General features: G+C 40.7%; 1 protein-coding gene across 1 annotated transcript; it reads right to left on the minus strand.

The window, feature by feature from the left end:
• Window positions 1-15,535: 15,535 nt before the first annotated feature.
• Window positions 15,536-23,020, minus strand: nsmce4a (NSE4 homolog A, SMC5-SMC6 complex component). The gene is made up of 11 exons (XM_022192387.2): window positions 22,936-23,020; window positions 22,034-22,260; window positions 21,860-21,940; window positions 20,871-21,001; window positions 20,338-20,483; window positions 18,168-18,267; window positions 17,849-17,939; window positions 17,674-17,768; window positions 17,526-17,574; window positions 17,347-17,432; window positions 15,536-15,781 (listed from the first exon to the last, which is right to left on the minus strand). The coding sequence occupies exons 2-11, from the start codon at window positions 22,236-22,238 to the stop codon at window positions 15,716-15,718; spliced, it is 1,050 nt and encodes a 349-aa protein (XP_022048079.1). The 5' UTR covers window positions 22,239-22,260; window positions 22,936-23,020; the 3' UTR covers window positions 15,536-15,715.
• Window positions 23,021-23,112: the final 92 nt, after the last annotated feature.

Below are 23,112 nucleotides of genomic sequence, written 5' to 3' on the forward strand. Positions count from 1 at the left end.
TGCTGACATACCGGCTATGATTCACTGATTTTATTCCAGTAAGGCTGTACTTTAATCAGAAAAATGCAAATAATCCATCATCCTGATTGTGGTGGTGAATACTTTTTTGGTTAATCATAAAAACAGTTTTCATGTCAAGAACAGTGATTATTAAATTGAACCTGTAAATGCTGCATAGGACATGTTATACAAGTCATTATAGATTACTTACTTACTATTCCCTTTGGAAATAAGGGATGATAAGTCAGGTCAGTGCTTAAAAAGCAACCTTTTAGATGTTCATAATTGTACAATCAAACCAATACTGCCTTAAAATATCAAATAAAGTGTGAGACTGTTGTGCAAAACACTCCCTAAACTGCACAGTTAATATCATCTTGCCATCCAGTTGTAACAGCTGAGTCACTGACTTCACTGAGAAATGCAGTGGAGACGTTTTAATCTTAAGGATGTCTGAGTGTATAGATCCACCATCATTATTTAGTAATAAGACGACCTACACTCCTTATCTTGTCATCAACTGGTACTTTGAAATCTGTCCAACATATCTGCCTTTCATGTTCACTTTTCTAAAAACATAAAGCAGCCACTATGATGTCATTATTCAACTTCAGATATACATTAATAAAGTGAGAATTCACATCTCTACATGTGATTGGTTGATACACTCTTATAAATGCTTGGTAAAGGCTCCAGCAATTCTTTGTCAACACGACTTCCACCTTCACGCCATGCCGTTACTTCACCGACCTGCCACTCAAACCCTACATTTCAGTCACTTGGCACACCCTGCTAAAGGGCGGAACAGCAAAATAGACTAAAGCGTTTGCAGCTGGCAAGTTCTGCTATAAAACAAGCTGCCGCCTGCCTCTACCTGACGCAGAATAGACCAGATGTTTCTCTGTGGTGTTCATTAAAACTGTATGGTCCAGTTTCTCTACAGTGGAAAGCCTAGAAAGTAAAAACTTTATCTTTTTTTCTTTGTCCTTTCTGCTATTTAAACAGTTTAGGCTGTACCATAAAAGCCTGCAGAGTACTTATTTTGAATTTATCGGTTACCATATCAAGCAATAGCAAATATACTACAGCAAAGTGTCAGGCTGTCAGGATCATAGACTGCACGGTGTATGGTCAGGACACATTAAATCCTCAGACAAATTAGTGCAATTCAGCACAGCACTCAAACATAAACAAAATGCCAGGCAACACTTGAGGCATAAAATAAAATGCCTGCAGATATTTCACCTGAGCATGAAAAACCAAATTAGCACGTCACGCCAAGTCTGCTTCGACAAGCCACACTCAAGCAGTGACATCCATCACACCCATCCACAAGTTAGAAACTTTACATCATCCTGTCATCTCCATGTTCCACTCCATGCTCTCTGGTTTTACTTCTAATCATCCACTGCCGATCACACTCCCACAGCAGACGCCCCGCTGCCCCCCGTCATGCTGAGTCTGTGGGGTACCTTTTGTCTAGAACCACCAGAGGCCGACTGACTTCCATGTGATTCTGCAGAGCAGCCAGCAGAGGGTTCACCTGCTCACATTTCTGCTCACCTGAGCTAGTGTGAGTTCTGCTAACACACATTCACACATGCAGCAAATCAATATCAGATTAGCTTTGACCTTGACTGAATAATAGATACAAATGTGTTTCCTTCATGGCCATGAATCAAGCAAACTCAATACTCAATACATCATTATGCAGCAATATTCTGTATATTACAAAATTAATGTGATACTTTATTGATCATAAACCTGCATCTTCCAGTAAATCACTGCAGTATATCCATTTACATTCATTTGCATTGGTAATATAAGCATTAACTATGATGCTTATCATCAAAAGAATACTACAGTGTGTCAGCATGTCTGAAGCTGAAACAAAACCAGTCACAGGAGCAATAACATTGTCTGTATGTATGTTAGCCCTGCAATATATAGGAGCCCATTTCTTTTCCTGCCACCCAATGCATGCTGGGATTGGCTCAAGCCCTGCAATGACCCTTAAAGATGTAGAAAATAGACTGCAGATTAGAAAAACTGCAGATGTGTCAGGAAATATGTTGGTCTGACAGGATAGATTTCTGACATATTTCCCTCTAACACATATTCTTAAACAAAATTACAGGAAAAAAAATCAAAACTTATTATTTATTAAGACCATAAATCAGCTTTATTAGGACTATGTGGTTGCAGTTTCACAGCTCTGCCAACATGAGCAAATGACCTCACAAGCACCATTAAATTTTGTGGTTTTTTTTCACAAATTAGTGCTGAATTTGTCTCACATCTGACCTGAATCCCTTCTATGACGAGGATGCTTCAGAAAATACTTTTTGGAGGCCTTCAGAACTACTTGTGTGTCACATTTCCAAGAAAAAGTAGATTGTGAGGCCAATTAAATATGCGTCAAATGCAAAGAAACTGCAATTTTACTTTTGTCAAGAAGTAGACAACTCGATACACATTTCCTCAGTGCTCTGACTAAAAGCCAAAAAAAATAATCTTTCTTCTTTCTGTGACATTCAGTCATGTTTCAGCTTGACATTAAAAGACAAAGTGTGAGTGAGTCACGTCAGATGTGGTGACCTTTCTGTGGAATGCTTTTAAAATTGTCACACCTTAACAGGGCTCTATCTGCTCCTTAACTCACACGAGAAACAGTCCATATCACAACACTATAGCTGTCGATCCTACTGCTTTCCTGCCAATTGTAACAAATCAAACAAAAAGCTTTTCTAAATATAATGTGGGGCAACAGATTGACCGGTATGTGTTTTTTTCCACGTTTGCTGAAGAAAACAACTTAGTTCCACTCCTTGATTCTATTACAGCTGATAATCATCAGCTGATTCATCATAATACTTGAGAATATTTTGGGTTATCCCAAAAATAACCCCTGAAAATATTAAGTTAACAAGAATTTGTGACTCAAAAGGAAAAACATCAGATTTCCATAAACTGGCAAATTGTGAAAATGTCTTTTGTAACCAACCGAAAAGGGCTGTGGTAACACAATATAGTACATAAATCTGTTACACAGTGTCAGTATGAGGACTCACCTCTTTTCAGTGGGCAAAAAATAAGCTCTAGTTATATAAATCATAAAATTTTAGGGTGAAGATGTGGTTTAAGATTAGGGTAAGTGTTCGGATTTAGCAAATAGTGATTCTGATGAGGGTTATGGTCTGTAGCCAGGAAAATAATGTAAGTCAGTGTAATGTCTTGTGATGTGGAAACACAGTTGTGCTTGTATGTGTGAGTGTGGCCCTTCGACTTACCCCAGTGAGGACTCCCAGATGTTGAGCTCACTGCTGAAGTCTAAACTAGGCAGCAGGTCATGAGGAAACTCGAGCTCCTCCTTGTCCTCCTGGTCGGACGCTGCACCTCTGCTCTCCTCCACTCCGGTGATGACTGGGACGTCTGGGAACACTGGTTGAGACAGCAGACTGTGCTGGCTGGCGGAGGATTCAGTCAGCAGGGCTCTGTCGTCCCTCTGGGTCAAACTCTCAGCGTGAGCTTCAGTCTGTGGAACAGTGAATCATAATCGCAGTCAGCGACACGCTGGAGTCTCTGCTGCACAACACACGAGTGTGTACTTCAACAAGTGTGAGCATGTTGCAGGCAAACACAGGAACACCCACGGATTAAAGCTCCAAGCTAAACACCACGTGGACGCATAACTCCACCCATGTGTTAAATTATTAAGCAAACTGTTGTTTGTACAGTAATGCACTGATCATACTGGCTGAAGTACATCCTTCCATTCAGACTCCGTATCTTAGCCTGTTATTATGCTCACAGCATGGGCTTAATCTCTGCAGCTTTGTTTACACTCTGCTCTTGAGGATCACATCATTACTGATCAGAATGGGAAAAAAACAGCAAATTAATTAAGTGTATAACCATTATAGTCTGGTGTTTTCCACCTGACACGCCTCATGAGGAAGTCAACCGCAGTTTTTTTTTTCCCCAGGGCTTCATAAAAGTGAGTAAGAATAACCATTAATGACAAACCAGTCCTGCTGGATGGTGACACCAGACATGCAGTTTAATCACAGTCTAGATTCAAGATATCTTAGATTGCATCACTTCTTTGCTTTATCCGGTAAATAATTAAGATGTCCTTTGATTTCAGCCAGTTGCTTTCTTACACAATGTGAAACAAATAAATTCAAAATGTTAATCTGGAGTCTCATTTGTTTTCCTTTCCATCTGTCTGACTGTCAGATGGACAAACTGAGTCCAGCCACAGCTTTTCACCGCAACACTTGGCCGTGGCATCATGTTGCAGCAACGTTGGCCTCACAGCAAATAACACTCAACTGTCAGCTCACCATGTGATGGAATTTCTCCCGCATGTGCAGCTCGGTTAGCAGACGTGGAAAGTTTTCATTTGTTTCACCCACACAGACATAAACAGAGGTTTGCAGGTGTGGGCAAACAAAAGTGCACTTGGACAAACACATGCAAAAGTGTGCAGCCTTTTGACACTCAGTGTTGCTGGAATACGAATGCATGAGCTGTTTCTGAGGTAGAGATTGTGAGTTTAGTGCACTGGGCTCTGAGTTGCTTCAACGTGTGGGTTTGGATACAACAGGACTGTGGTAATGGTGCTCTCTGAGGATCTGCTGAGATTCAGAATTGAAGAGCTTCATTTATTATTAATGAAGCAGTAGTAGACAGCGTGCCTGCACACAAGTAGGGGTGAATATCATGCCAAGCAAAAACAAATCAATGCTTTAAAACTCATTTTTAGTAAAAGATGTGAGCACAGTTATTATTTATCTGGTGTACACATGCTTTACTGTTTGTATTAACCTCCTGTTGTCTTCATTTACGAGCACCAAAAAAAATATAGCTTCCTTGTCTGAAAAAAATCCAAAAATTCAGGAAAAAAATTCTCCAAATTTCTGAAAATTTGCAAATCCTTCAGGAAGAAAATTCCAATAATTCCTTAAAAGTTGCCCTTAAAAGTTTTATTCTAAAAAATCCTCCAAATTTGACAAGAAAATTCTAGTAAATACTTTCAAAAAATGAATACAAAACATCTTAAGTGATTACATATATATCAGTAAAACTTCTAATATTCTCTTAAGAACATTCACAAAAAATATGAGCAAAATTCGCTGGTTTTTGGTTGATTTTTTTGTGAATGTTCTTAAGAAATCATTTAACATTTCTTTTTTCTACCAAAAAATGTTCAAAGATTTCCCAAAAATGTTAAAAATGTGGACATCAGAGGTTTCACAGTGAAAATATTTTTTTCCCCCCCACATCTTCAAACTTTAAAATGGGTCAATTATGACCCGCAGGACAACACAAGGGTTAATTCAAGATATTCAAACTTTAATTGAGCGATCAATTTAAAAAAAAAAATTGTTACACTGACTGAATAAAAATAATCAAATGTGTTACTTCTCTGTCAAGAGGAACGACAAAAAGGCCACCTCCTTCTCTAGTTTCACTTCAGTGGTGTACTGACTGAATGTGGATACTGGAGACAGATTAAGTAAAGCTGTGTGTGCTGAGGAGGCTCTGAGTCATTGGCCTCACCTGCTGTCACCACTACAAAGAGCCTCCTTTGTGTGACACATTCAGCCCAGATGGAGGATCTCCTCTCATGCACACAAATGTTGCTCACATGAACCAAAAGCAAAAGAGACCAAATACTGAATCTACTAATCCTTTTAAATGTCATTCACAAGAACGGTGTCATGCAGTATTAGGCTATTTTTAAATGTTCAAATTTAGACTATCCAGTTATGCTCTTTTAAAAAAATACACTGGGGTACACATTTGATTTCAGAAAAACATGAGAGAACATAAAACATTAAAGAACCACAGAGTGAAAGAAACTGAACCCAAAAAAGCACTGCTGCTGGTAAAACTGTCACTCTGAAAGCCTCCGCTCTGCTCTTACTTTCTATTCAAATCAGATTAAAAAACACTTCCTCCACACCTTTGCAGTCATGTATGCAGAGATGAACACAGTTTTGTCATGAGATGCTGTATGTCGACATGTCTTGGGTTTCCTGTTTCCTGTCTGAAATCTCTCACCTTTTTACGCAAAGCAGGAAAAGTCAGAGTGGAAACTGTGAATGTGAAATATAGAAAATAACACAACATGCGTCCTCTCTGTTGGTATGAGGTCAGAAATGTTTAGACAAAATGACAAGAAAGAGCATCAGTCAGCAACTTTAGTGCCACCATCTTACTGGGCCTTTAAAGGGTCATTACTGGGGTCATGTATGTCCATATGGAAGCCAAGTGAGGTGGAAAATCACAGCCATTGTTTCAGTTAGTTTGACCTCCACACAAAAGCAATGTCTGTTATTAATTAACCCACAGGAACACAACAGAAAGCAAGAACAGGTTGCCTGCAAACCACTACTTGTCCAACAGCCAAGTATGTAATATTTACTGTTCATACAATGTGTCAGTGTCCGTGTGCTAACAAAACTCTAATGCTTTACACATGAGTGTTGTAAACAAGAGAGCGGACAGTGCTAAAACAAGAGCAGGCCTTTTCTGTGAGTCACAAGCTGAAACAAGAAACAGATTCAACACGTCCACTCTATCCTGTGTAAAACACTACACCTATCTCCTTTGATTACACACCCTACAAGTTCCATCCCACCATCCCTGCGTTGCACTTACCCAGCAGTGCTGAAGGTGACTCTACAGTGCAGTGCAGCTCCTCTGCTACCCTTGCACCACCATGCTCAGTGAACAGGCAGCCTCTGCAGGGCTCTGTGTTTTGAAGGGAGCAGACGACGACACAAACATGCTGCAACACATGCTGCTGACGCTCCCACTCCTCTCCTGTACTGACTCAGCTAACTTCCTCCTCCTCCTGTCCTCTCCACACTCCGGCCCTCTCCTCAGTCGATGACGCTCCCCTGTTAAATTTCCATGAGCTGTTCCTTGCAGTGTGTGTGTGGACACCAGAAACACTACACTGCCATGCACTGACAAACACACTGCTGCTGCTGCTCGCTGCAGGGACTCCCTGACTTGACTGGGCTGGCTACAGGGAAGTGCTGAGCATTCTCCTCCCCCTCTACTGTAAACTCTTTCCACTCAGCTCTCTGTCTATCCCCTCCTCCTCCTCCTCCATTGCCTTTCCCTGTTTTCTTTCTTCCGTCCTTCCCCATCCACCTCTGCTCTGGCCTCCTCCCCTCCCTCTCCTCCTGCTGCTGTGGGTGTTCAGGCTTGTTGCACTGACTGACTGATAGTGCCTCTGCAGGTGAATGCTGGGAATTAGGCCAAGGGTCGGGCCTGCAGTGACCCCATGAGAGAGAATCAAGTTGCACTCTTAAGAACAAAGCTATGGTTACATACATACAACAAAACATACATGGAGGGACCTATAAAGTCCTCCTTCATTAAAGAAGCTCCTTCCTCTTTTCAACTTTGACCTCTCAGTGAAGCAAAGGTGCAGCATCACTGCCATCGTCCGCACTAACCCTACACACATCAGCAGTCTAAATCAGAATATATTCATCCTTTTTGCTTATAGTTTGACTGGATATTAGGTTAATTAAAAGACATATTAACTAATATTGCATTTTTGGACCGATTATATTTCACTACACACTAAAAAAATCACTGCACAAATGGAGAAACTGCAGAATTAAGTCACAAAATCACACAAAGGCAGTGAATAGTGTTGCAGGGGATCACAAGCTTCAGGAGGATGCAGTTTCCAGTGTCATGCACATTTAACTATGATATCAAAAGGAAACAAAAATAGCATCTAACTGGCAGATTGCACATCTGCACAGTCAAACAGATGTGTCACCTGCAGTGGCATTGACATATATATCATGTGTGCTACCACAACAGCTAGAACTGATGATGATAATTAAAGCTACTGTTAACTTGAATTGTAACGGCCAGAGCAGTCACCCATGTCAGTGCTCTTTTCAGATTAAGCATTTTAGGACACCACCTGTAAATAAAAGAGACTAGCACACATGAGCTCATATAAGAATTCCACACACATTTGCATTCACAAATATTGTACCTGTCGGGAGTCATTTTGATTTTCCTGTGGTGGAAACAGAACAACATTTTCTGGAGCGCCCTCTTCTGGCTGTAATGGGGAATGACATAGTTCAAGAAAGTATATTCTTAAAAGCAACACTTACTTCACAGTATACAGAAGCAGTATTAAGCATCAGTGCCCTGAAAGCAAATCAGCAACGCTTTTTGTGGGAAAATACGGCAATGTTAGCCCCATAAGCAGTTAGTTTAGGGTGTATGGTTTATGGAACTTATAGCTCATGAGACAAATGTTTATGTTAATCCTATTAAGATAATCCTGAATTCCAGTGCTGAAGTCCTCCAGTCACATGTGGAAATCACTGGTTTTCTATAGATGTCTCTCAAAATAAAGCACTGAATTAACACCTCTAGATGCAAACCAGAGGCATGCATAGCAGAATATCACTCACTATAGGGATGAGCTGTAGGACAACAAGCTTGGAGACATCAGGTTGTGTGCTAGTAAACACATTGCACATCTAATATTTAACTTTGCTTTATGACAGTTAAACACATAACAGAACAAGGCATGTTATCTTATCTAAATGCTCATTAGACAAGCCTTAGTTAATCAAAGTCTGCAGCTCCATGTGTTCTAGTTAGTAATTGTGCAGTGTTAGTTTCGTTAGTCCTCCGTGCTTTGAAGAATTAATGTAAGTATAATAGCACGTGGCAGCAAATAGCAATCCCAGCCATCCAAAGTCAGCGAGCTCACCCTTACCAACGCCTCAGTGGTGCTGCTCTCGTTCCCCATGGCTCAGCCAGCTGCAGGGCCACAACTGCCCAGACCAACAGCCTCTCACATCAGCTGGCTGAAAGACACTGGCAACAGAAAGACCATCAGCGTACACGACTATTCCAGGGCTGAACAGTGAGACAGAGTGAACAGGGTCCCTCGGTAGTTACAGACTCACGCTCCACAGGATTAGAGGTCTTTGGTATGAGGTTGAACCAGCGTGGAGTGAGTTAGAATGGTAAGTGAGTGTTGTTTTAGAGATTAGGGACCTCTGATGCAAGACCTACCACAAGACCAAAGTGCAGGTTTTTACCTGATGAGGGCTTAAAAGCAGGAAAACAGCATCCTCACTGACAGAATGATGATCATGTAAATGTAAAAATATCTTCAGGAGATTTTTTGAAGGAGACTTTAGTCAAATTTAGTTAGTATTATCAGCAGGTCCCCTCTGCTCTAAAATACTTAAAACAAATGTCTCTGACTCCTGGAATAAGGACATCTACACATGCAGACTGACAGTGCCTGTGACTGAATGATACTGAGGTTGGGCAACCCTGTAAAATAATCCTCCTGCGGTAAAGAACAGATTGTGGTGTCTCTTGGCTTCCAGCAGTTTTCAGTCTGTCGCAAAAGGTGTGGTCAAAATTCTTCAGGAGCATCTCTAATCCACTCTAAATATTCTGTACCTTTTGAAATTACTTAAAGTTCAGGATTGCATGTTAATATAGTGTAACCATGCGATGATTTATGATTTAATATCAAATGCATAAACATATTAAAGATGCTCTCTGACAGCCAGCTTTATTTGTTGTATGCGCTGCGGCTGAGCAGTAAACGCGTGCCATCGAAAGGTTGTTTGTGCATTCCTATTATGACTGCAGGGACTGTATTGTTTAGTCAGAAAGCACTGACCTCAATATGCAAGACTTTATAAATAGAGTTCTGCACTGTTCACTGCTGTTAGACTTTATTCCAGTCTTGTGCACAATTTGTCATGCACACTTCTTCTCCAAACAAGTTCAGAGGCTGCATAGTCCAGCTGTGGATGCAAATCATTAGTTCTATTTTTCACTCTAAATTCTTTCTCCCACATGTTTCCGATGATTATCCTACAGGATAATTAATATCTTCTCCCCGCATCTTAATTCTCACTTATTTTGTGGTGTAGCAGTTTGTCCACCAGGCCTGCCTGCTTGCTAGTTGTGTGAATGGGGTGTAATTTCAGACTGCATACTCACTCGTGTGCACTTTAACTGGCGGCAGTGTTTCGGGGCTTTTTGGCAGCGCAGAAAGCACCGTGGGGAAATCATATGATTAGAGTGCTGCCAGGTCTATTCTCACCTCATCATGGCCTGTCCATCACTCAACGGGAGCCATCTTTTAAGCTCTTGGGTTTGGATGAGCACCATATGTCTTTGCTTACACACATACAGTTTGAGTTTACCATTTCCTGGCCTGTGTCTGACCCCTCTAGCCACACAAAAACCCAAACAAACATTCAGAACTAAACAGAAAGTTGGATTTCTAATCTATTTTTAAGAATTTATTATATAAATTGTCCTGTTATATAACTCAGCTAGGTAAGACACCAAGAAAAGCAAACTGTGCAGTAGATTATAGCGAGATTAAAACCATATTCATCACCCTGGATAATAAATATAGCATAGACATTAAAATTCTTTCACTAAATTAGATAAAATGATAGTTAAACAGTCGTACAGTACAATCTTCAACATTTATCCTTCCCCTCCTCTATCTGAAGGACTACACACAAAACAATCTAAAATCAGCAACTCACACCAACAAACTACTCACCACTGCAAACAAAAAGACTTTTCCACATGCAATGTCTGCACCCAGCTTTGACAAACCCCTCCAGTCTGGGTTTACTGTCAGACTCAAGGCCAATGTTTCTGTCCCGTCTTCTGAGGAGCCCCGGTTTCTCCGTTGCTATTTTTACACTGGACAGGGTCAGAAGTGGGGACAGGATCGAGGGGGGGGGGGGGGGGGAGGAGACCGAACTGGAGCTGGAGAAGCCATGCCTGCTTTGGGAAGTGGTAGGTAGGGGGGATTGTAAACAAAGAGGCATGCTAGATGGACGGGAGGTGTCAAAACTCCCAGGTCCCTCCGCCTGACTGATCATGGAAAAGGCTGCAGATGCTGCTATAGTATCAGACCACCTGTAGCTTTCCTGAATATCCAGACCTTTACATGTGACAGTGATTGACACCTTAGGACAACAGCAACACGCCCACACAGCATCAAACCCACAGACACCAAGAATAACACACAGGAGCCAGAGATAGAGATTTTGACAACAGCAGGTTTGAAATAGTTCTATTTTCTGCCACCATCACAGACCATCTTCAGTTGAGTGCCGAGACAGCAGACTTAACATCATCCCTATAAATAACAGTCATTTGATCAGCTCTGTTCCTGACAAACATCACAGCATATTCCAAACACAGTTATTACTCCCAATTCTGCCTTGTAGCTTTCTCCTGCCTCCCCTGTCATTCTGCTAAATCAATATATGCTCCATCCAGTTTCTTTGGGATCTGTAAACCTGCCTTCCATCTTCCTCCACATATGATCAGCCTCACCCTCTCACTTTCATACTGAACTCCTCCTTTCCTCACCCCTAGCTCTGTCTCCACGGCTTCTTTTTCCCTGCTGACATCGTCCCTCCTCCACAACTAGGATACACCTTCTCTCTCCCCTGGGCTGCCTGAGGAAAGACTCAGCTCTTGACCAGTATTAATCTATTCCCTCTGTTCTTGCAGGCTCAGTCACACAGGCATTGATGCTACACTGCAGACAGCTTCTGCTCAGCATCCTCCGTTTACCTGGCTGTGTGCGATTCCAATGCAGCTCCCCATCTTGTATTCCATGTCCTCCTCCGGTGAAGTGACTCTGGCACTACACGGCTGGCAGAGCACCTTTCTGCAGAACTGCATCGTTCTCAGTCAGACTCAGCATTGCCAAAGCAGGCAGATCTCTGCAGGAGCTACAGAGTGAGTGTGTGCACGCCTCTGTGTCTGTATGAGTGTGTGCCTCGCTGACTAATAGACGCTCTGCACTGCACTGCCTGTGACATATATTTTCAAGCCATTGTTACATAAAATCTCCAAGGAGTCCAACCCAATCACATGAAAAAAAAAGAGGGAGCCACTCTATCCAGCCTGATATGCAGCTCAGCTTCACATCGCTGCACGGGAGAGCTGACTGAAGGACTGCTTTGGAGGGAAAAACGCTCACAGAGGGAGAGAGGGAGAGATGGGAGGCAGCAGAAAGTGTGCCTGTCTCTTTAAAAGAGCCAAGAGATAGCAAGGATGATGGTGGTACATCATCGTGATGAGAACGCTCGATGATGCCAGTGTGTCCAACCGAACAAACCTTATCAGAGTGAAGTTCACTCAGCTGAAATGGAGCAGGAAGGAAAATTAGAGCAAAAAGAATTAGTCATTTTGCTTTTAGTCCCACACCATCTTCCCCCCATTATTTGTAGAATGAAAACAAGAACACAGATGATGACTATATATTTTCCTAACATACCAAACGCTTATACATTTAAAAAGGGGCATTTTTTTTCAGATTTAACTGTCATCCGTCAAAAGGAGATAAAATGATGAAACTGTTGGCAAAATCTCTGCAGAGCAGTGCTGCACCTTAACAGACAAGAAGTACAAACAGAAAGACTAAACGTAGAGAGAACATGTTGAACATTCTGACAAGGCTGAAGCTATTGCATGATCATTCAATCTATAAACAACCTTGTGCCTAAAGTTGTCCTTCATAGTTAGTGCAATGCAGTGGTTCCCAAGCAATCTATCCAAGTTGTCACCAGCTGCATGTCTGTTAATTCTAACTATGAGCAAAAGCATTTGTTTAGCCTCCCATTCTATCACCAACCCCGCTCTATTTGAGTAAGTTTACAGGCTTGATGAGGTCAAATTATTGCATTAGTCTCAAAAGAACACTTTAAATGCTTGATAAAATCTTGTGTAAAGCATATTTTGCGTCCAACTTCGCACAAGGATTATCTGTGGAAACCGATGTTTCAGTGACTGTCCACACAAAAAGGACATTGCACAAACAAAACAAGCCAAGAACAAAAGCAGTAACCATTAAACATCACAAAACTGCAAGATGATACTTAGGAAAATAATCCCGAAGGATACTGGCAGCACATTCTTCGGTCAGATGAAAACAGTTTGGATTTAATACGCTGTGCCATACACACGTGGACAAAATTGTTGGTACCCCTCAGTTAAAGAAGGAAAAACCCACAATTCTCACTGAAATCACTTGAAACTCACAAAAGTAACAATAAATAAAAATTTATTGAAAATTAAATAATCAAAATCAGCCATCACTTTTGAATTGTTGATTAACATAATTATTTAAAAAAAAACAAACTAATGAAATAGGGCTGGACAAAAATGATGGTACCCATAACTTAATATTTTGTTGCACAACCTTTTGAGGCAATCACTGCAATTAAACGATTTCTGTATTTGTCAATGAGCGTTCTGCAGCTGTCAACAGGTATTTTGGCCCACTCCTCATGAGCAAACAGCTCCAGTTGTCTCAGGTTTGATGGGTGTCTTCTCCAAATGGCATGTTTCAGCTCCTTCCACATATGTTCAATGGGATTCAGATCTGGGCTGATAGAAGGCCACTTTAGAATAGTCCAACGCTTTTCTCTCAGCCATTCTTGGGTGTTTTTGGCTGTGTGTTTTGGATCGTTGTCCTGTTGGAAGACCCATGACCTGCGACTGAGACCAAGCTTTCTGACACTAGGCAGCACATTTCTCTCCAGAATGCCTTGATAGTCTTCAGATTTCATCGTACCTTGCACACTTTCAAGACACCCTGTGCCAGATGTAGCAAAGCAGCCCCAAAACATTACTGAGCCTCCTCCATGTTTCACCGTAGGGACAGTGTTCTTTTCTTCGTATGCTTGGTTTTTGAGTCTATGAACATAGAGTTGATGTGCCTTACCAAAAAGCTCCAGTTTGGTCTCATCTGTCCAAAGGACATTCTCCCAGAAGCTTTGTGGCTTGTCAACATGCATTTTTGCAAATTCCAGTCTTGCTTTTTTATGAGTTTTTTTCAGCAGTGGTGTCCTCCTTGGTCGTCTCCCATGAAGTCCACTTTGGCTCAAACAACGACGAATGGTGCGATCTGACACTGATGTACCTTGGCCTTGGAGTTCACCTTTAATTTCTTTGGAGGTTGCTCTGGGCTCTTTGGATACAATTCGAACCATCCGTCTCTTCAATTTGTCATCAATTTTCCTCTTGCGGCCACGTCCAGGGAGGTTGGCTACTGTCCCGTGGGTCTTGAACTTCTGAATAATATGAGCCACTGTTGTCACAGGAACTTCAAGCTGTTTAGAGATGGTCTTATAGCCTTTACCTTTAACATGTTTGTCTATAATTTTTTTCGGATGTCCTGGGACAATTCTCTCCTTCGCTTTCTGTTGTCCATGTTCAGTGTGGTACACACCTTTTCACCAAACAGCAGGGTGACTACTTGTCTCCCTTTAAATAGGCAGACTGACTGATTATGAGTTTGGAAACACCTGTGATGTCAATTAAATGACACACCTGAGTTAATCATGTCACTCTGGTCAAATAATTTTCAATCTTTTATAGAGGTACCATCATTTTTGTCCAGGCCTGTTTCATTAGTTTGTTTTTTTAAATAATTATGTTAATCAACAATTCAAAAGTAATGGCTGTTTTTGATTATTTAATTTTCAATAATTTTTTATTTATTGTTACTTTTGTGAGTTTCAAGTGATTTCAGTGAGAATTGTGGGTTTTTCCTTCTTTAACTGAGGGGTACCAACAATTTTGTCCACGTGTGTATTTGCTGTAGACCTGGTGAGGATCGCCACAGCGAATGCATAGTGCTACCTGTAAATCACAGAGGTGGGACTGCATAAAGGTGGACGAGAGATGATGTTTATAGATGCCACTACTAATGCAAGCTTGTATGCAAATGCAACTAAAATGAAAAAAAATCCAACATAACAATAACATACTGCAGCAATCACACGAGACCTTCTAAAGAAGAAAAAGTAGCATGACCTAACATACCCTCTAATTTGAACCCAAAAGAACAGCTTTAGAGTTCTTAAAGCAGAGGACAGAACAGCAAAACCCTCCAGCAAAGAGCTGCTAAAAAAAGAATCACGTGTGAACTTTGTCTCTCCCCAGATTTGTGCAAGACCAGTTTCATCCATGCCCACTTGGATCTAATCTGTCATCAGAAATGAAGAACAGAATCTCACAAATGAAGGGTGGACCCTCTCTTGCTGCATTAAGCTTGTACTATGGTGCCCATATTTTTAAGGTCGTTTGTTTTTAATTAGATCGAAAATCAAACACCAACATCTGACTTAAAAATGATACCAGTTTTGTAAGATGATACTATTTTGAATCCCTTAACATTTTTGTGAAATTGTACGGCACTGTGATCTCCTAAAATATATTTGGATTTAAGTTATGCAGACACATGCAGTTTCCTTTCTATGTTATTCAGAAAACTGCAAGTCATTTTTAAATATTGAATACAAGAAGATGAGCAGCTAATCCAGGCTTTAACTACTTCTTTTCAACTACAGCATTTTACTCCTTCTCCATAAACCATTACAAATATGTTATGTTGTCTTTTTGCAGAATAATATTGCACATTAATAATATTAAACACTTGTTAGAAGAAAAACACTACTTGCATTCTCTTATATTTTATTATTTTATTTATCAAATGTTTAAAAACAGTAAAAAATATTAAAACAAAATGTGCAACTGAGTGATATGTTTACCTACATACTTGGCTTTTGCAGTTTTCATTTTTAAAAGAACTGTAACTTCTAAAAACAAGAATCGGTTTTGCCGAGCACACGCTCCATCACTCATTCTGTGTGTTTGGAGGTTGAATCATTGTGTCTTTGATGTCCAGGGCGTCTATGAGCTCCTGGGAAAGAACAAACAGAGCACAAAATCAGCACCATAAACACCAAACAAGATTTCACAGCAGCTCTGGTTTTGTTACGAGATTAGAGTGATTGTCCATACAGGGTTTCTTTTTTCTCTGTAACAGCATCATCTGCCAGTGAGGAGAGAGTGTACGCGATTGCTGAGAGAAAAATTGCTGCAACCAGAATATATTTTGTGCAGCTGTTCAAAGCACTTTTCGCTGAAAATCTTTCATCTTTTTAGAACAGCGTCATCACTGCTGCTTCTTTTCAGCCAACCAATCTGCTAACGCAGAAAATTCCTCTGCCTGAGTCCAAAATCACTCATTATACCCTATATAGTTGTGTTCGCCATTTTTGTAGTGTTGTCCGAATGTTAAAAAATGTTACATCCTATGTAGCATACGCCAAATATCCCACAATGCACTGTGGAAAGTAATGTGGTGATTAATCAAGCAATATGTACCAAGACAATGTGAATGAGACGAATGAGAGCAGGAAAACTTTTCATTAAAATGTACGTAATTCCCATTTAGGTTGTATTGTTGAATGTGATTTTACCTGTTTCTCAGCCATGGGATTAACTCTGAATCTAATGTGTTTGCGCTACGTTGCTACAGCACAAATCACGGTTAATAGTTGAAGTAGTGTCTGAAATGTTACTTTGCTGAGGTGCTGTCCACATAGTTCACTACATAGTTCACTATAGAGTGGTCCCTAGGTAAGGAGTAGGGAGTGAGTGGATGATTGTGGACACAGACCATGAGTCCTAAGCTATAAAATATATCAGGTCGAAATGATCCCAGCAAGATGCCATGCTAGTCTTTCAAATAGCTAGAGTGGTAATATGTTGTCAAGATATTATTGTCATTGAAACAAAACTGACATACTTGTTCCCCTCACTTTTCAATGAAGCGCTCTCATAGCCCTGCCAGAGGGAAATGTTATTTGTAGGGCTGGCCCGAATAGTGGTTTCTGGTCTCCGGATATTCGGGCCCTATTAAAGACGAATATCTGAATATTAGTTCCAAATGGTAACGTCCGATGGGGGGGATGTGGTGGAGACGGCCTGAATATTCGGATCCATTCGTCTGGTCTCCCGGACGCATATTTTGCACGCTGCCTTCGTTTTGTCTTCAGTTAAAAGGATTCTCAAACAGCGGAGGTCTTCGGCGTCTTGTGTTTATGCAACGAAGTGAAGCGTGACGTCAGAGTCGGCAGCCACCCGGCAAAATTAATATCCGGATACCACCGTAACGAACGAATATTCATATATTCGGGATATTCAGGTCCAGCCCTAGTTATTTGGACGCATGTTCATTAATTTTCACCTTTTTAACCTGCTGAACGTACTCTTCACATAATTGTAAATGAAGGCTTAGCCTCAATGATTCCTTGAGATTTAAATAAATGCTGAATGAAAATGTTCTTAAGTCCATATTCATTTGGAGCTACTGTAACAGTGAACTTTACCCATTGTGGGATCAATAAAGTTTATCTTATCTTATCTTATCTTATCTTATCTTATCTTATCTTATCTGCATTCAGGCCAGAGCTCACTAACCCTCCATGTCTTTTTGCTGATTGTGAGGATGAACTGTTTACGGTTGCTTGAGATTCCAGCTTCGACCTCCCCCTCCTCTACAGGCGCTGCAGGATTAAAACAGATAACACCAATGAAATAATTTACTCATTCAGTCCACAGTAGCAATATTACAACAAAATGATGTCCCATCCTCTCACCTATACAAGGCAATTTGTCATCATCCAGATACATCCGGGCCAAGCCATCCTGAAACACAAACAACGTTGTCACACCTTCTTACAGGCAGCAGAGGGCACACAAGTTCATTAAAAAAAATTAAAAAAAAAACTTCTGCACATTACTCACCCTGATTAGAAAAGATGTGTGGAAAATGTTTTCAACTGTCCGTGAAAACGAATTGGGGTCGATAACGAACTCATAATAGGATATCGGTGATGTTGCTGTGATAGAAACAGACACACATGAGCAACGAATTTTTAACACAATGATAAAACGTCTGTGATGTTGACTGTAAACTCACGGTCATCTTGGTAATAACTCTTCAGATATCCCAGGATCCTCTCCACCTCTTTCTCTGTTGCTTCTTGATGGGATTCATCCATTTTTTTCAACTGACAGACAGCATAAACATGACTCGTCTCAATGTGAACATATCTAAACAAAGTATTAGTTTCATTTCTAAAATACACATTTAGATCATATCATTAAAGTTGATCAAAACTATATCTATCTGAATATATTGGATTCCTTTTCCCTAACACGTGCTCAAAACTTCTGGCTAAGTCCCAATCACATGCACAAAGAAGCCATGAAAGCCAGGGAATTGTAACTTTAGCTACCTGAGTAGGCATTATCCTTTTGGCTTCCTTGCTGGGCGCCTTCCTTTGCCGTTCTATCCTTTGCTTTGGAGGAGGCGGTTCTGCATGGAATGACCCAAACCTGATGCAAAAAACCGAAGCATTAAATGGTCAGACCCAGAAAAGGCTGTCGGATAGTTATATATAAAAAAAAAAAACTGCATAAAGTTAGAGAATTATTTCAACACAAGACTAAAAATGACCAGCTTAAGATGGAGGCAAAACATGACATGTAGAATATGATGAAGGTTACAGCTGTGAAGAAATAAGCTCATTCTGTGAAAACTGTACGATTTCTTTTGTCAGATTTGGACAAGCAAACATTGAATCCTCTTACAAATACAGGTGGCATAATTGAACACAAGGAATTTTTGCTTTTTTAAACATTTGTTTGACAAAAATATGGACAGACGTGTAGTTCTTGTGTAGAAATATACATCCTTGACATCAGAAGAGTGCAAACACCTTGCCTGGAAAATCCAGACTGACTTTATTTATGTGTTAATATAAATACAAATAAAGGCAGTCTGGCATTGTGATGACAGGAGACGATTTCAAAAAGGAGGGGCTAACGAATGCAGCTTGAACGAGAAAGAACCAGTCAGCGTAACACGGATGTGACGCACAAACAAATCGACCTTGTAGTCCATGTAGTCCAAACAACAATGGCATGCAGCCCAGAAAGCGTCGCGGTGAATGATTACTGCCGATTTTGTTACAAAAATCTGCGAATACATGGGGTACTCTCAAGTACAACACTTATTTTTGAAAAAGCTACGCAACAAAAGACTCCTTCCGAACAATTAGCGGTGTTAGGAATAACTTTAAATCGGAGCCAAACCAAGTATGTGTAAAAGTTGCTTAAATTTACTCACACGTTTGGAACGGGATTTTCCTCTATACAAACAATGGCAAGAAGCCGAAAGTAACGAGCCATCCACTGCCTCCTCATCGTCGGAAACGTCAAGTGAAAAGAGGCAACGACTAACGCCATCCAAAACGCCAAGAGACCACAAAAAGATTCGCTTTGGCCCCCCTCCTCCTCCTCCGGCATCATCTTCGAGGCACTGAAGATGACGCAGCATTAACTCCCGCCTCCCGTGCTATGATTGGTCGTACCAAACTGTGCCGGGAGGGAAACGCGATTCAATTTGCACAATGCCAAACTGACTCTCCTGTATCTCCTAACATGGAGATAGGAGATTACATGGAGATTCAGTTTGGATTTTCCAAGCTAGCAAACACCTACAGGAAACTAAAATAACTTCTTGAAAGTGTTTTGCATGTTTGTCCAAGAGCCTCTGACAAATTTCTAACCACTTTTTAATACAAAATTCTTTAGCTGCAAAATGCTGGAAGGTTTTCTTACATGTATTGAATGTTTCAAATCCTCCCCACAACATTTCAATGGACTCAGATCTGGACTTGTTTTCTTGACTTGGTCCTTCCATATAACTCCCTTTTCTTCAAGCCATTCCTTGGAGGATTTTCTAGCATGTTTAACCTCATAGTCCTGTTGCCCTGCTTCAACTATTACACAGATGTTCTCATACTATCTTCAAGCACAATCTCTGATTCGTCCAGAGCACATTGTTTTTCCAAAAGCCCTGGACTTTGCATATGTTTTCACTGGCAAACTGTACTGTTACTCTCATGTTCTTTTTGGACAACAAATGCTTATTCCTTTAATGCAGATCAAATTTGTGCACTCTCTTTCCTATAGTAGACATATGCAGTTTGACACCAGCAGTTGTAGCAGTTATCTGCAAAATCCTGTGATAAAATTTTGGAGTTCGTGGAAACTCTTCTTGTATCAAACTGCTTGCTCTTGGGCTCATATTTGATGGGTCCTCAACAAACTGGGAGTCATTCAAAATCGATACCACGTGTAGATAATTTGACGCCTGATTCTAATTTGCAGGATGTGAAAGTGTCATACATGCACTTCTCCATGAGACCGATTTGTGACTTTCTACATTTCAATCATAGAAATGACTGCAAAATGTCATTTGTTTGAGTAAATTTATTCCTTATTAATAGACACCATTTCAAAGAAGATCTAATATTTGTTTGTTCAAATGTGTTGAAAAAACGCAACAATTTCCTCAAGCACTCAAATCACTCCTGATACATAACATACTTTGGCACTCACATGTAGTGGAAAGAGGGTGCTGCCTTAAAGCAACACTCTGTCTTCCTGGCCACTCTTTGCCAGGCGTCCTGGGGAAGGTAGCCATCACTTCCATTTTGCTGCTCATCCTCTGCGTCCTCCAGGCGGTTGATGCCCATTATCGACAACTGTTAGAGAAGCAGAGACATCTCCACATGAACACTGACGCTGCTTTCATTAGATTTAAAAAGTCTGAAAGCCTATTACATTTATGTTAAACCTTTACATAGCAATAATGACCACTCTTATTCACTTAAATGAACTGGGAATTGCTCTTACAAAGCTGTCATTGCTCATGTCTTTCCCTAAAAGTTGCATGTTTAACAGCTTGCTTCTGCTTTAAATTGTGTTTCCGGCCATCTAATTAATCTCAATCCAGCAGCCACGACTTGGAACAGAGCAGCCTTCCCAGATACTCAATAATACACATATGCCGCTCAGCATTCCTGACCAGCAGGTCCTCTACGCAGCAGCACTGCATAAACATAAAGGGTTTGCACAGTAAACATACTCACAAGATGCTCAGCAAAAGCAGCGGGATCGAAAGCAGCGCCGTCAGAAAACAGCTGGGTGGCTTTCTCCTTTCCCAGATCGGTGGCCACAACCAGGAGCTGAGCGTCCAGAGCGGCTTCTCTCGCCTGCTTAACTGGCAAAGAACAGAGTAAAATCAAACTGACTGACCCAGAGGGCTGCAGGAGGATGATGATGATAAGTGATTTAGGTATGACCTGTTACTCGGGATACTCTAAAGGCAAAATTATAAAAGTAAGCTACTTAAACCACCGCACTCAACCAGGGGAGAACACATGAACGCTTGCTCACGTTTTGATTTCTTAAATGCACAACCCTGCAGTCGGTTTGTGTCTTTTTAATCCTCAAAATCTCAAAACATGCCAGCGAGTTTGAAAGGCATGTTGTTTTCTTCTTGAAAAAAATCCTCTCCAAAGCACACCATTTGCCTGAACCAGAAACTGTCATAACGGAGGGAATAATCAAATTTTTAACTTTCTGGATGTCTTTTAACTAATCCCATGTGATGATCCATTGAGAAAGTTGATCAATAATTGGCCTAATTTATCTAAAAAACATTTTATTCCATGTGTGTTAGTTGAAAATGTTGCCAGAAATAAACCATTTCTGTAAAAAAAAAAAAAGCATGGAGGAAAGAAACAAAACCTAAGCAGTGTAATATCGATAGGATGAAAATCAAGCATTTTCTTCACTGCTCACACTTGAGGGCACTTTGAGTTCGGTTTTTTTTCAGTTACTGTAGAATAAACAATTAACAAAATATTTTTTAAAATGATTTATGTCTTTATAACTGCGATAGATTGCTCATAGGACATTCTTCTATTTTCTCTGCTTCTATCCATGGGTGTGTTGTTTCCCTAGAGGTGCAATACTTTATATTGAAGTGAAAAGTGAGACCACAGTGAGAAAAAATGCGACAGGACCAACTGGGCTGCAAGCATATTTAAAATCTCTGCGGGTCCATCACACCTACCATCCTTAAACAGTTTGTTTGCCTCTTCTAAAACCTCTGTGAGCCTGTTGTTGGTTGGGCTCAGCATATCTTCCCTATTCTCTGAAAACGAAAGCACATTACAGTTTTGTTAGGTAATAAACAGCAACTTCTTTGTGCACAATAACAACAACCTGTCTGTTTGTAAATACTCACGTTGCACAGAGCTGATGAGGTCTCTGTACTTGCTCCGGATCTCTCTCCTGAGGCTCGGGTCATTGTCGGTGTCTTGCAGGTCAGCTGAGCCGAAGTCAGAGCCAGCATCGTCCCCGTCGCTGAGCGGAGGGTCTCCTCTCCTCCTGGCAGCTGATCCATTCTGTCGGGGAGCCTCCTCGTCTCCTCCACCTCGGGCTCTATTCATCTTTGTTCAGTTAGCCGACGAGCTGTGTGTCATGAGAGGCGCAAAACAGGTCAATTCTAAACACAGTTTGATTCCGTTTGTGAATGTTATAGCTACATAACTACCTTCTGACAACAGGCATTGAAGAAAGACCACAGACGCAATTACATTACCAAATTCGTTGTCAATGTATTTGGCGTCCTTTTTAATGATAAACACAACAGAACTTGTTCTCTGAAAGTTTAGCCAAAGATATTTGACAAAAAAAATCAAGATAGAAATCCGAGGCTCGAGTAGATACACAAGGTAGGCCCCGTATTTAAATGTCGAACTAGCGTTAAAACGTACAAAAATGAATAGTGACTACTATAATGCAATATATTTAGCGATTTCGTGAGGCATGCGTGCAAAATATTCAACTAATCAAAACTAGACACAACACTCGTCTAATCAGCTATATTACATCAGAACGGAGCGGAGTGGGTTATTGCAAACACGGAATGCTGAAGAGTTTACTATTTTGTTTCAGTTGTGTCTTTCGTCCGTGCTAACGTTAGCTGACGTTAGCTACTGAAACCGGTCGTGTTAGCAACGTAGCAGAACATTAAGACATTTGACTCTCTGGCCCTAAAAGACCAGGTGAAAAACAAGCTCACAACATGTTCTCGTTGTTTTAAAACTACGTAAGTCCACTGTAATTTTGATTACTTCAACGTACCAGTAAAGCAAGGAGACACCAGGCGCGCCAGGAACATAATTTCGAACGGTAGCAAAAGCGAAGTGAGTTTTGTATTGACTGCTAACCACAACTTAAAGTTAAATTGCCAGTGGGGAGTAATAACAATAACAATAACAACAACAAAACAACAACAACAATAATAATAATAATGCACAA

This window comes from Acanthochromis polyacanthus, chromosome 15 (genome assembly GCF_021347895.1).
Source record: "Acanthochromis polyacanthus isolate Apoly-LR-REF ecotype Palm Island chromosome 15, KAUST_Apoly_ChrSc, whole genome shotgun sequence".
NCBI lineage: Eukaryota > Metazoa > Chordata > Actinopteri > Pomacentridae > Acanthochromis > Acanthochromis polyacanthus.

Bases quoted from the DNA above. Each gene is read 5' to 3' on its own strand.
- nsmce4a (XM_022192387.2), bottom strand. From the start codon at position 22,238: ATGAATAGAGCCCGAGGTGGAGGAGACGAGGAGGCTCCCCGACAGAAT. The intron at 17,940-18,167 runs GTAGCTAAAGTT...GCTGTCTGTCAG, and splicing joins AAAGGATAATGCCTACTCAG to TTGAAAAAAATGGATGAATC. The intron at 15,782-17,346 runs GTTAGTGAGCTC...GTTCTTTCCCAG, and splicing joins TCAGCAAAAAGACATGGAGG to GAGCTCATAGACGCCCTGGA.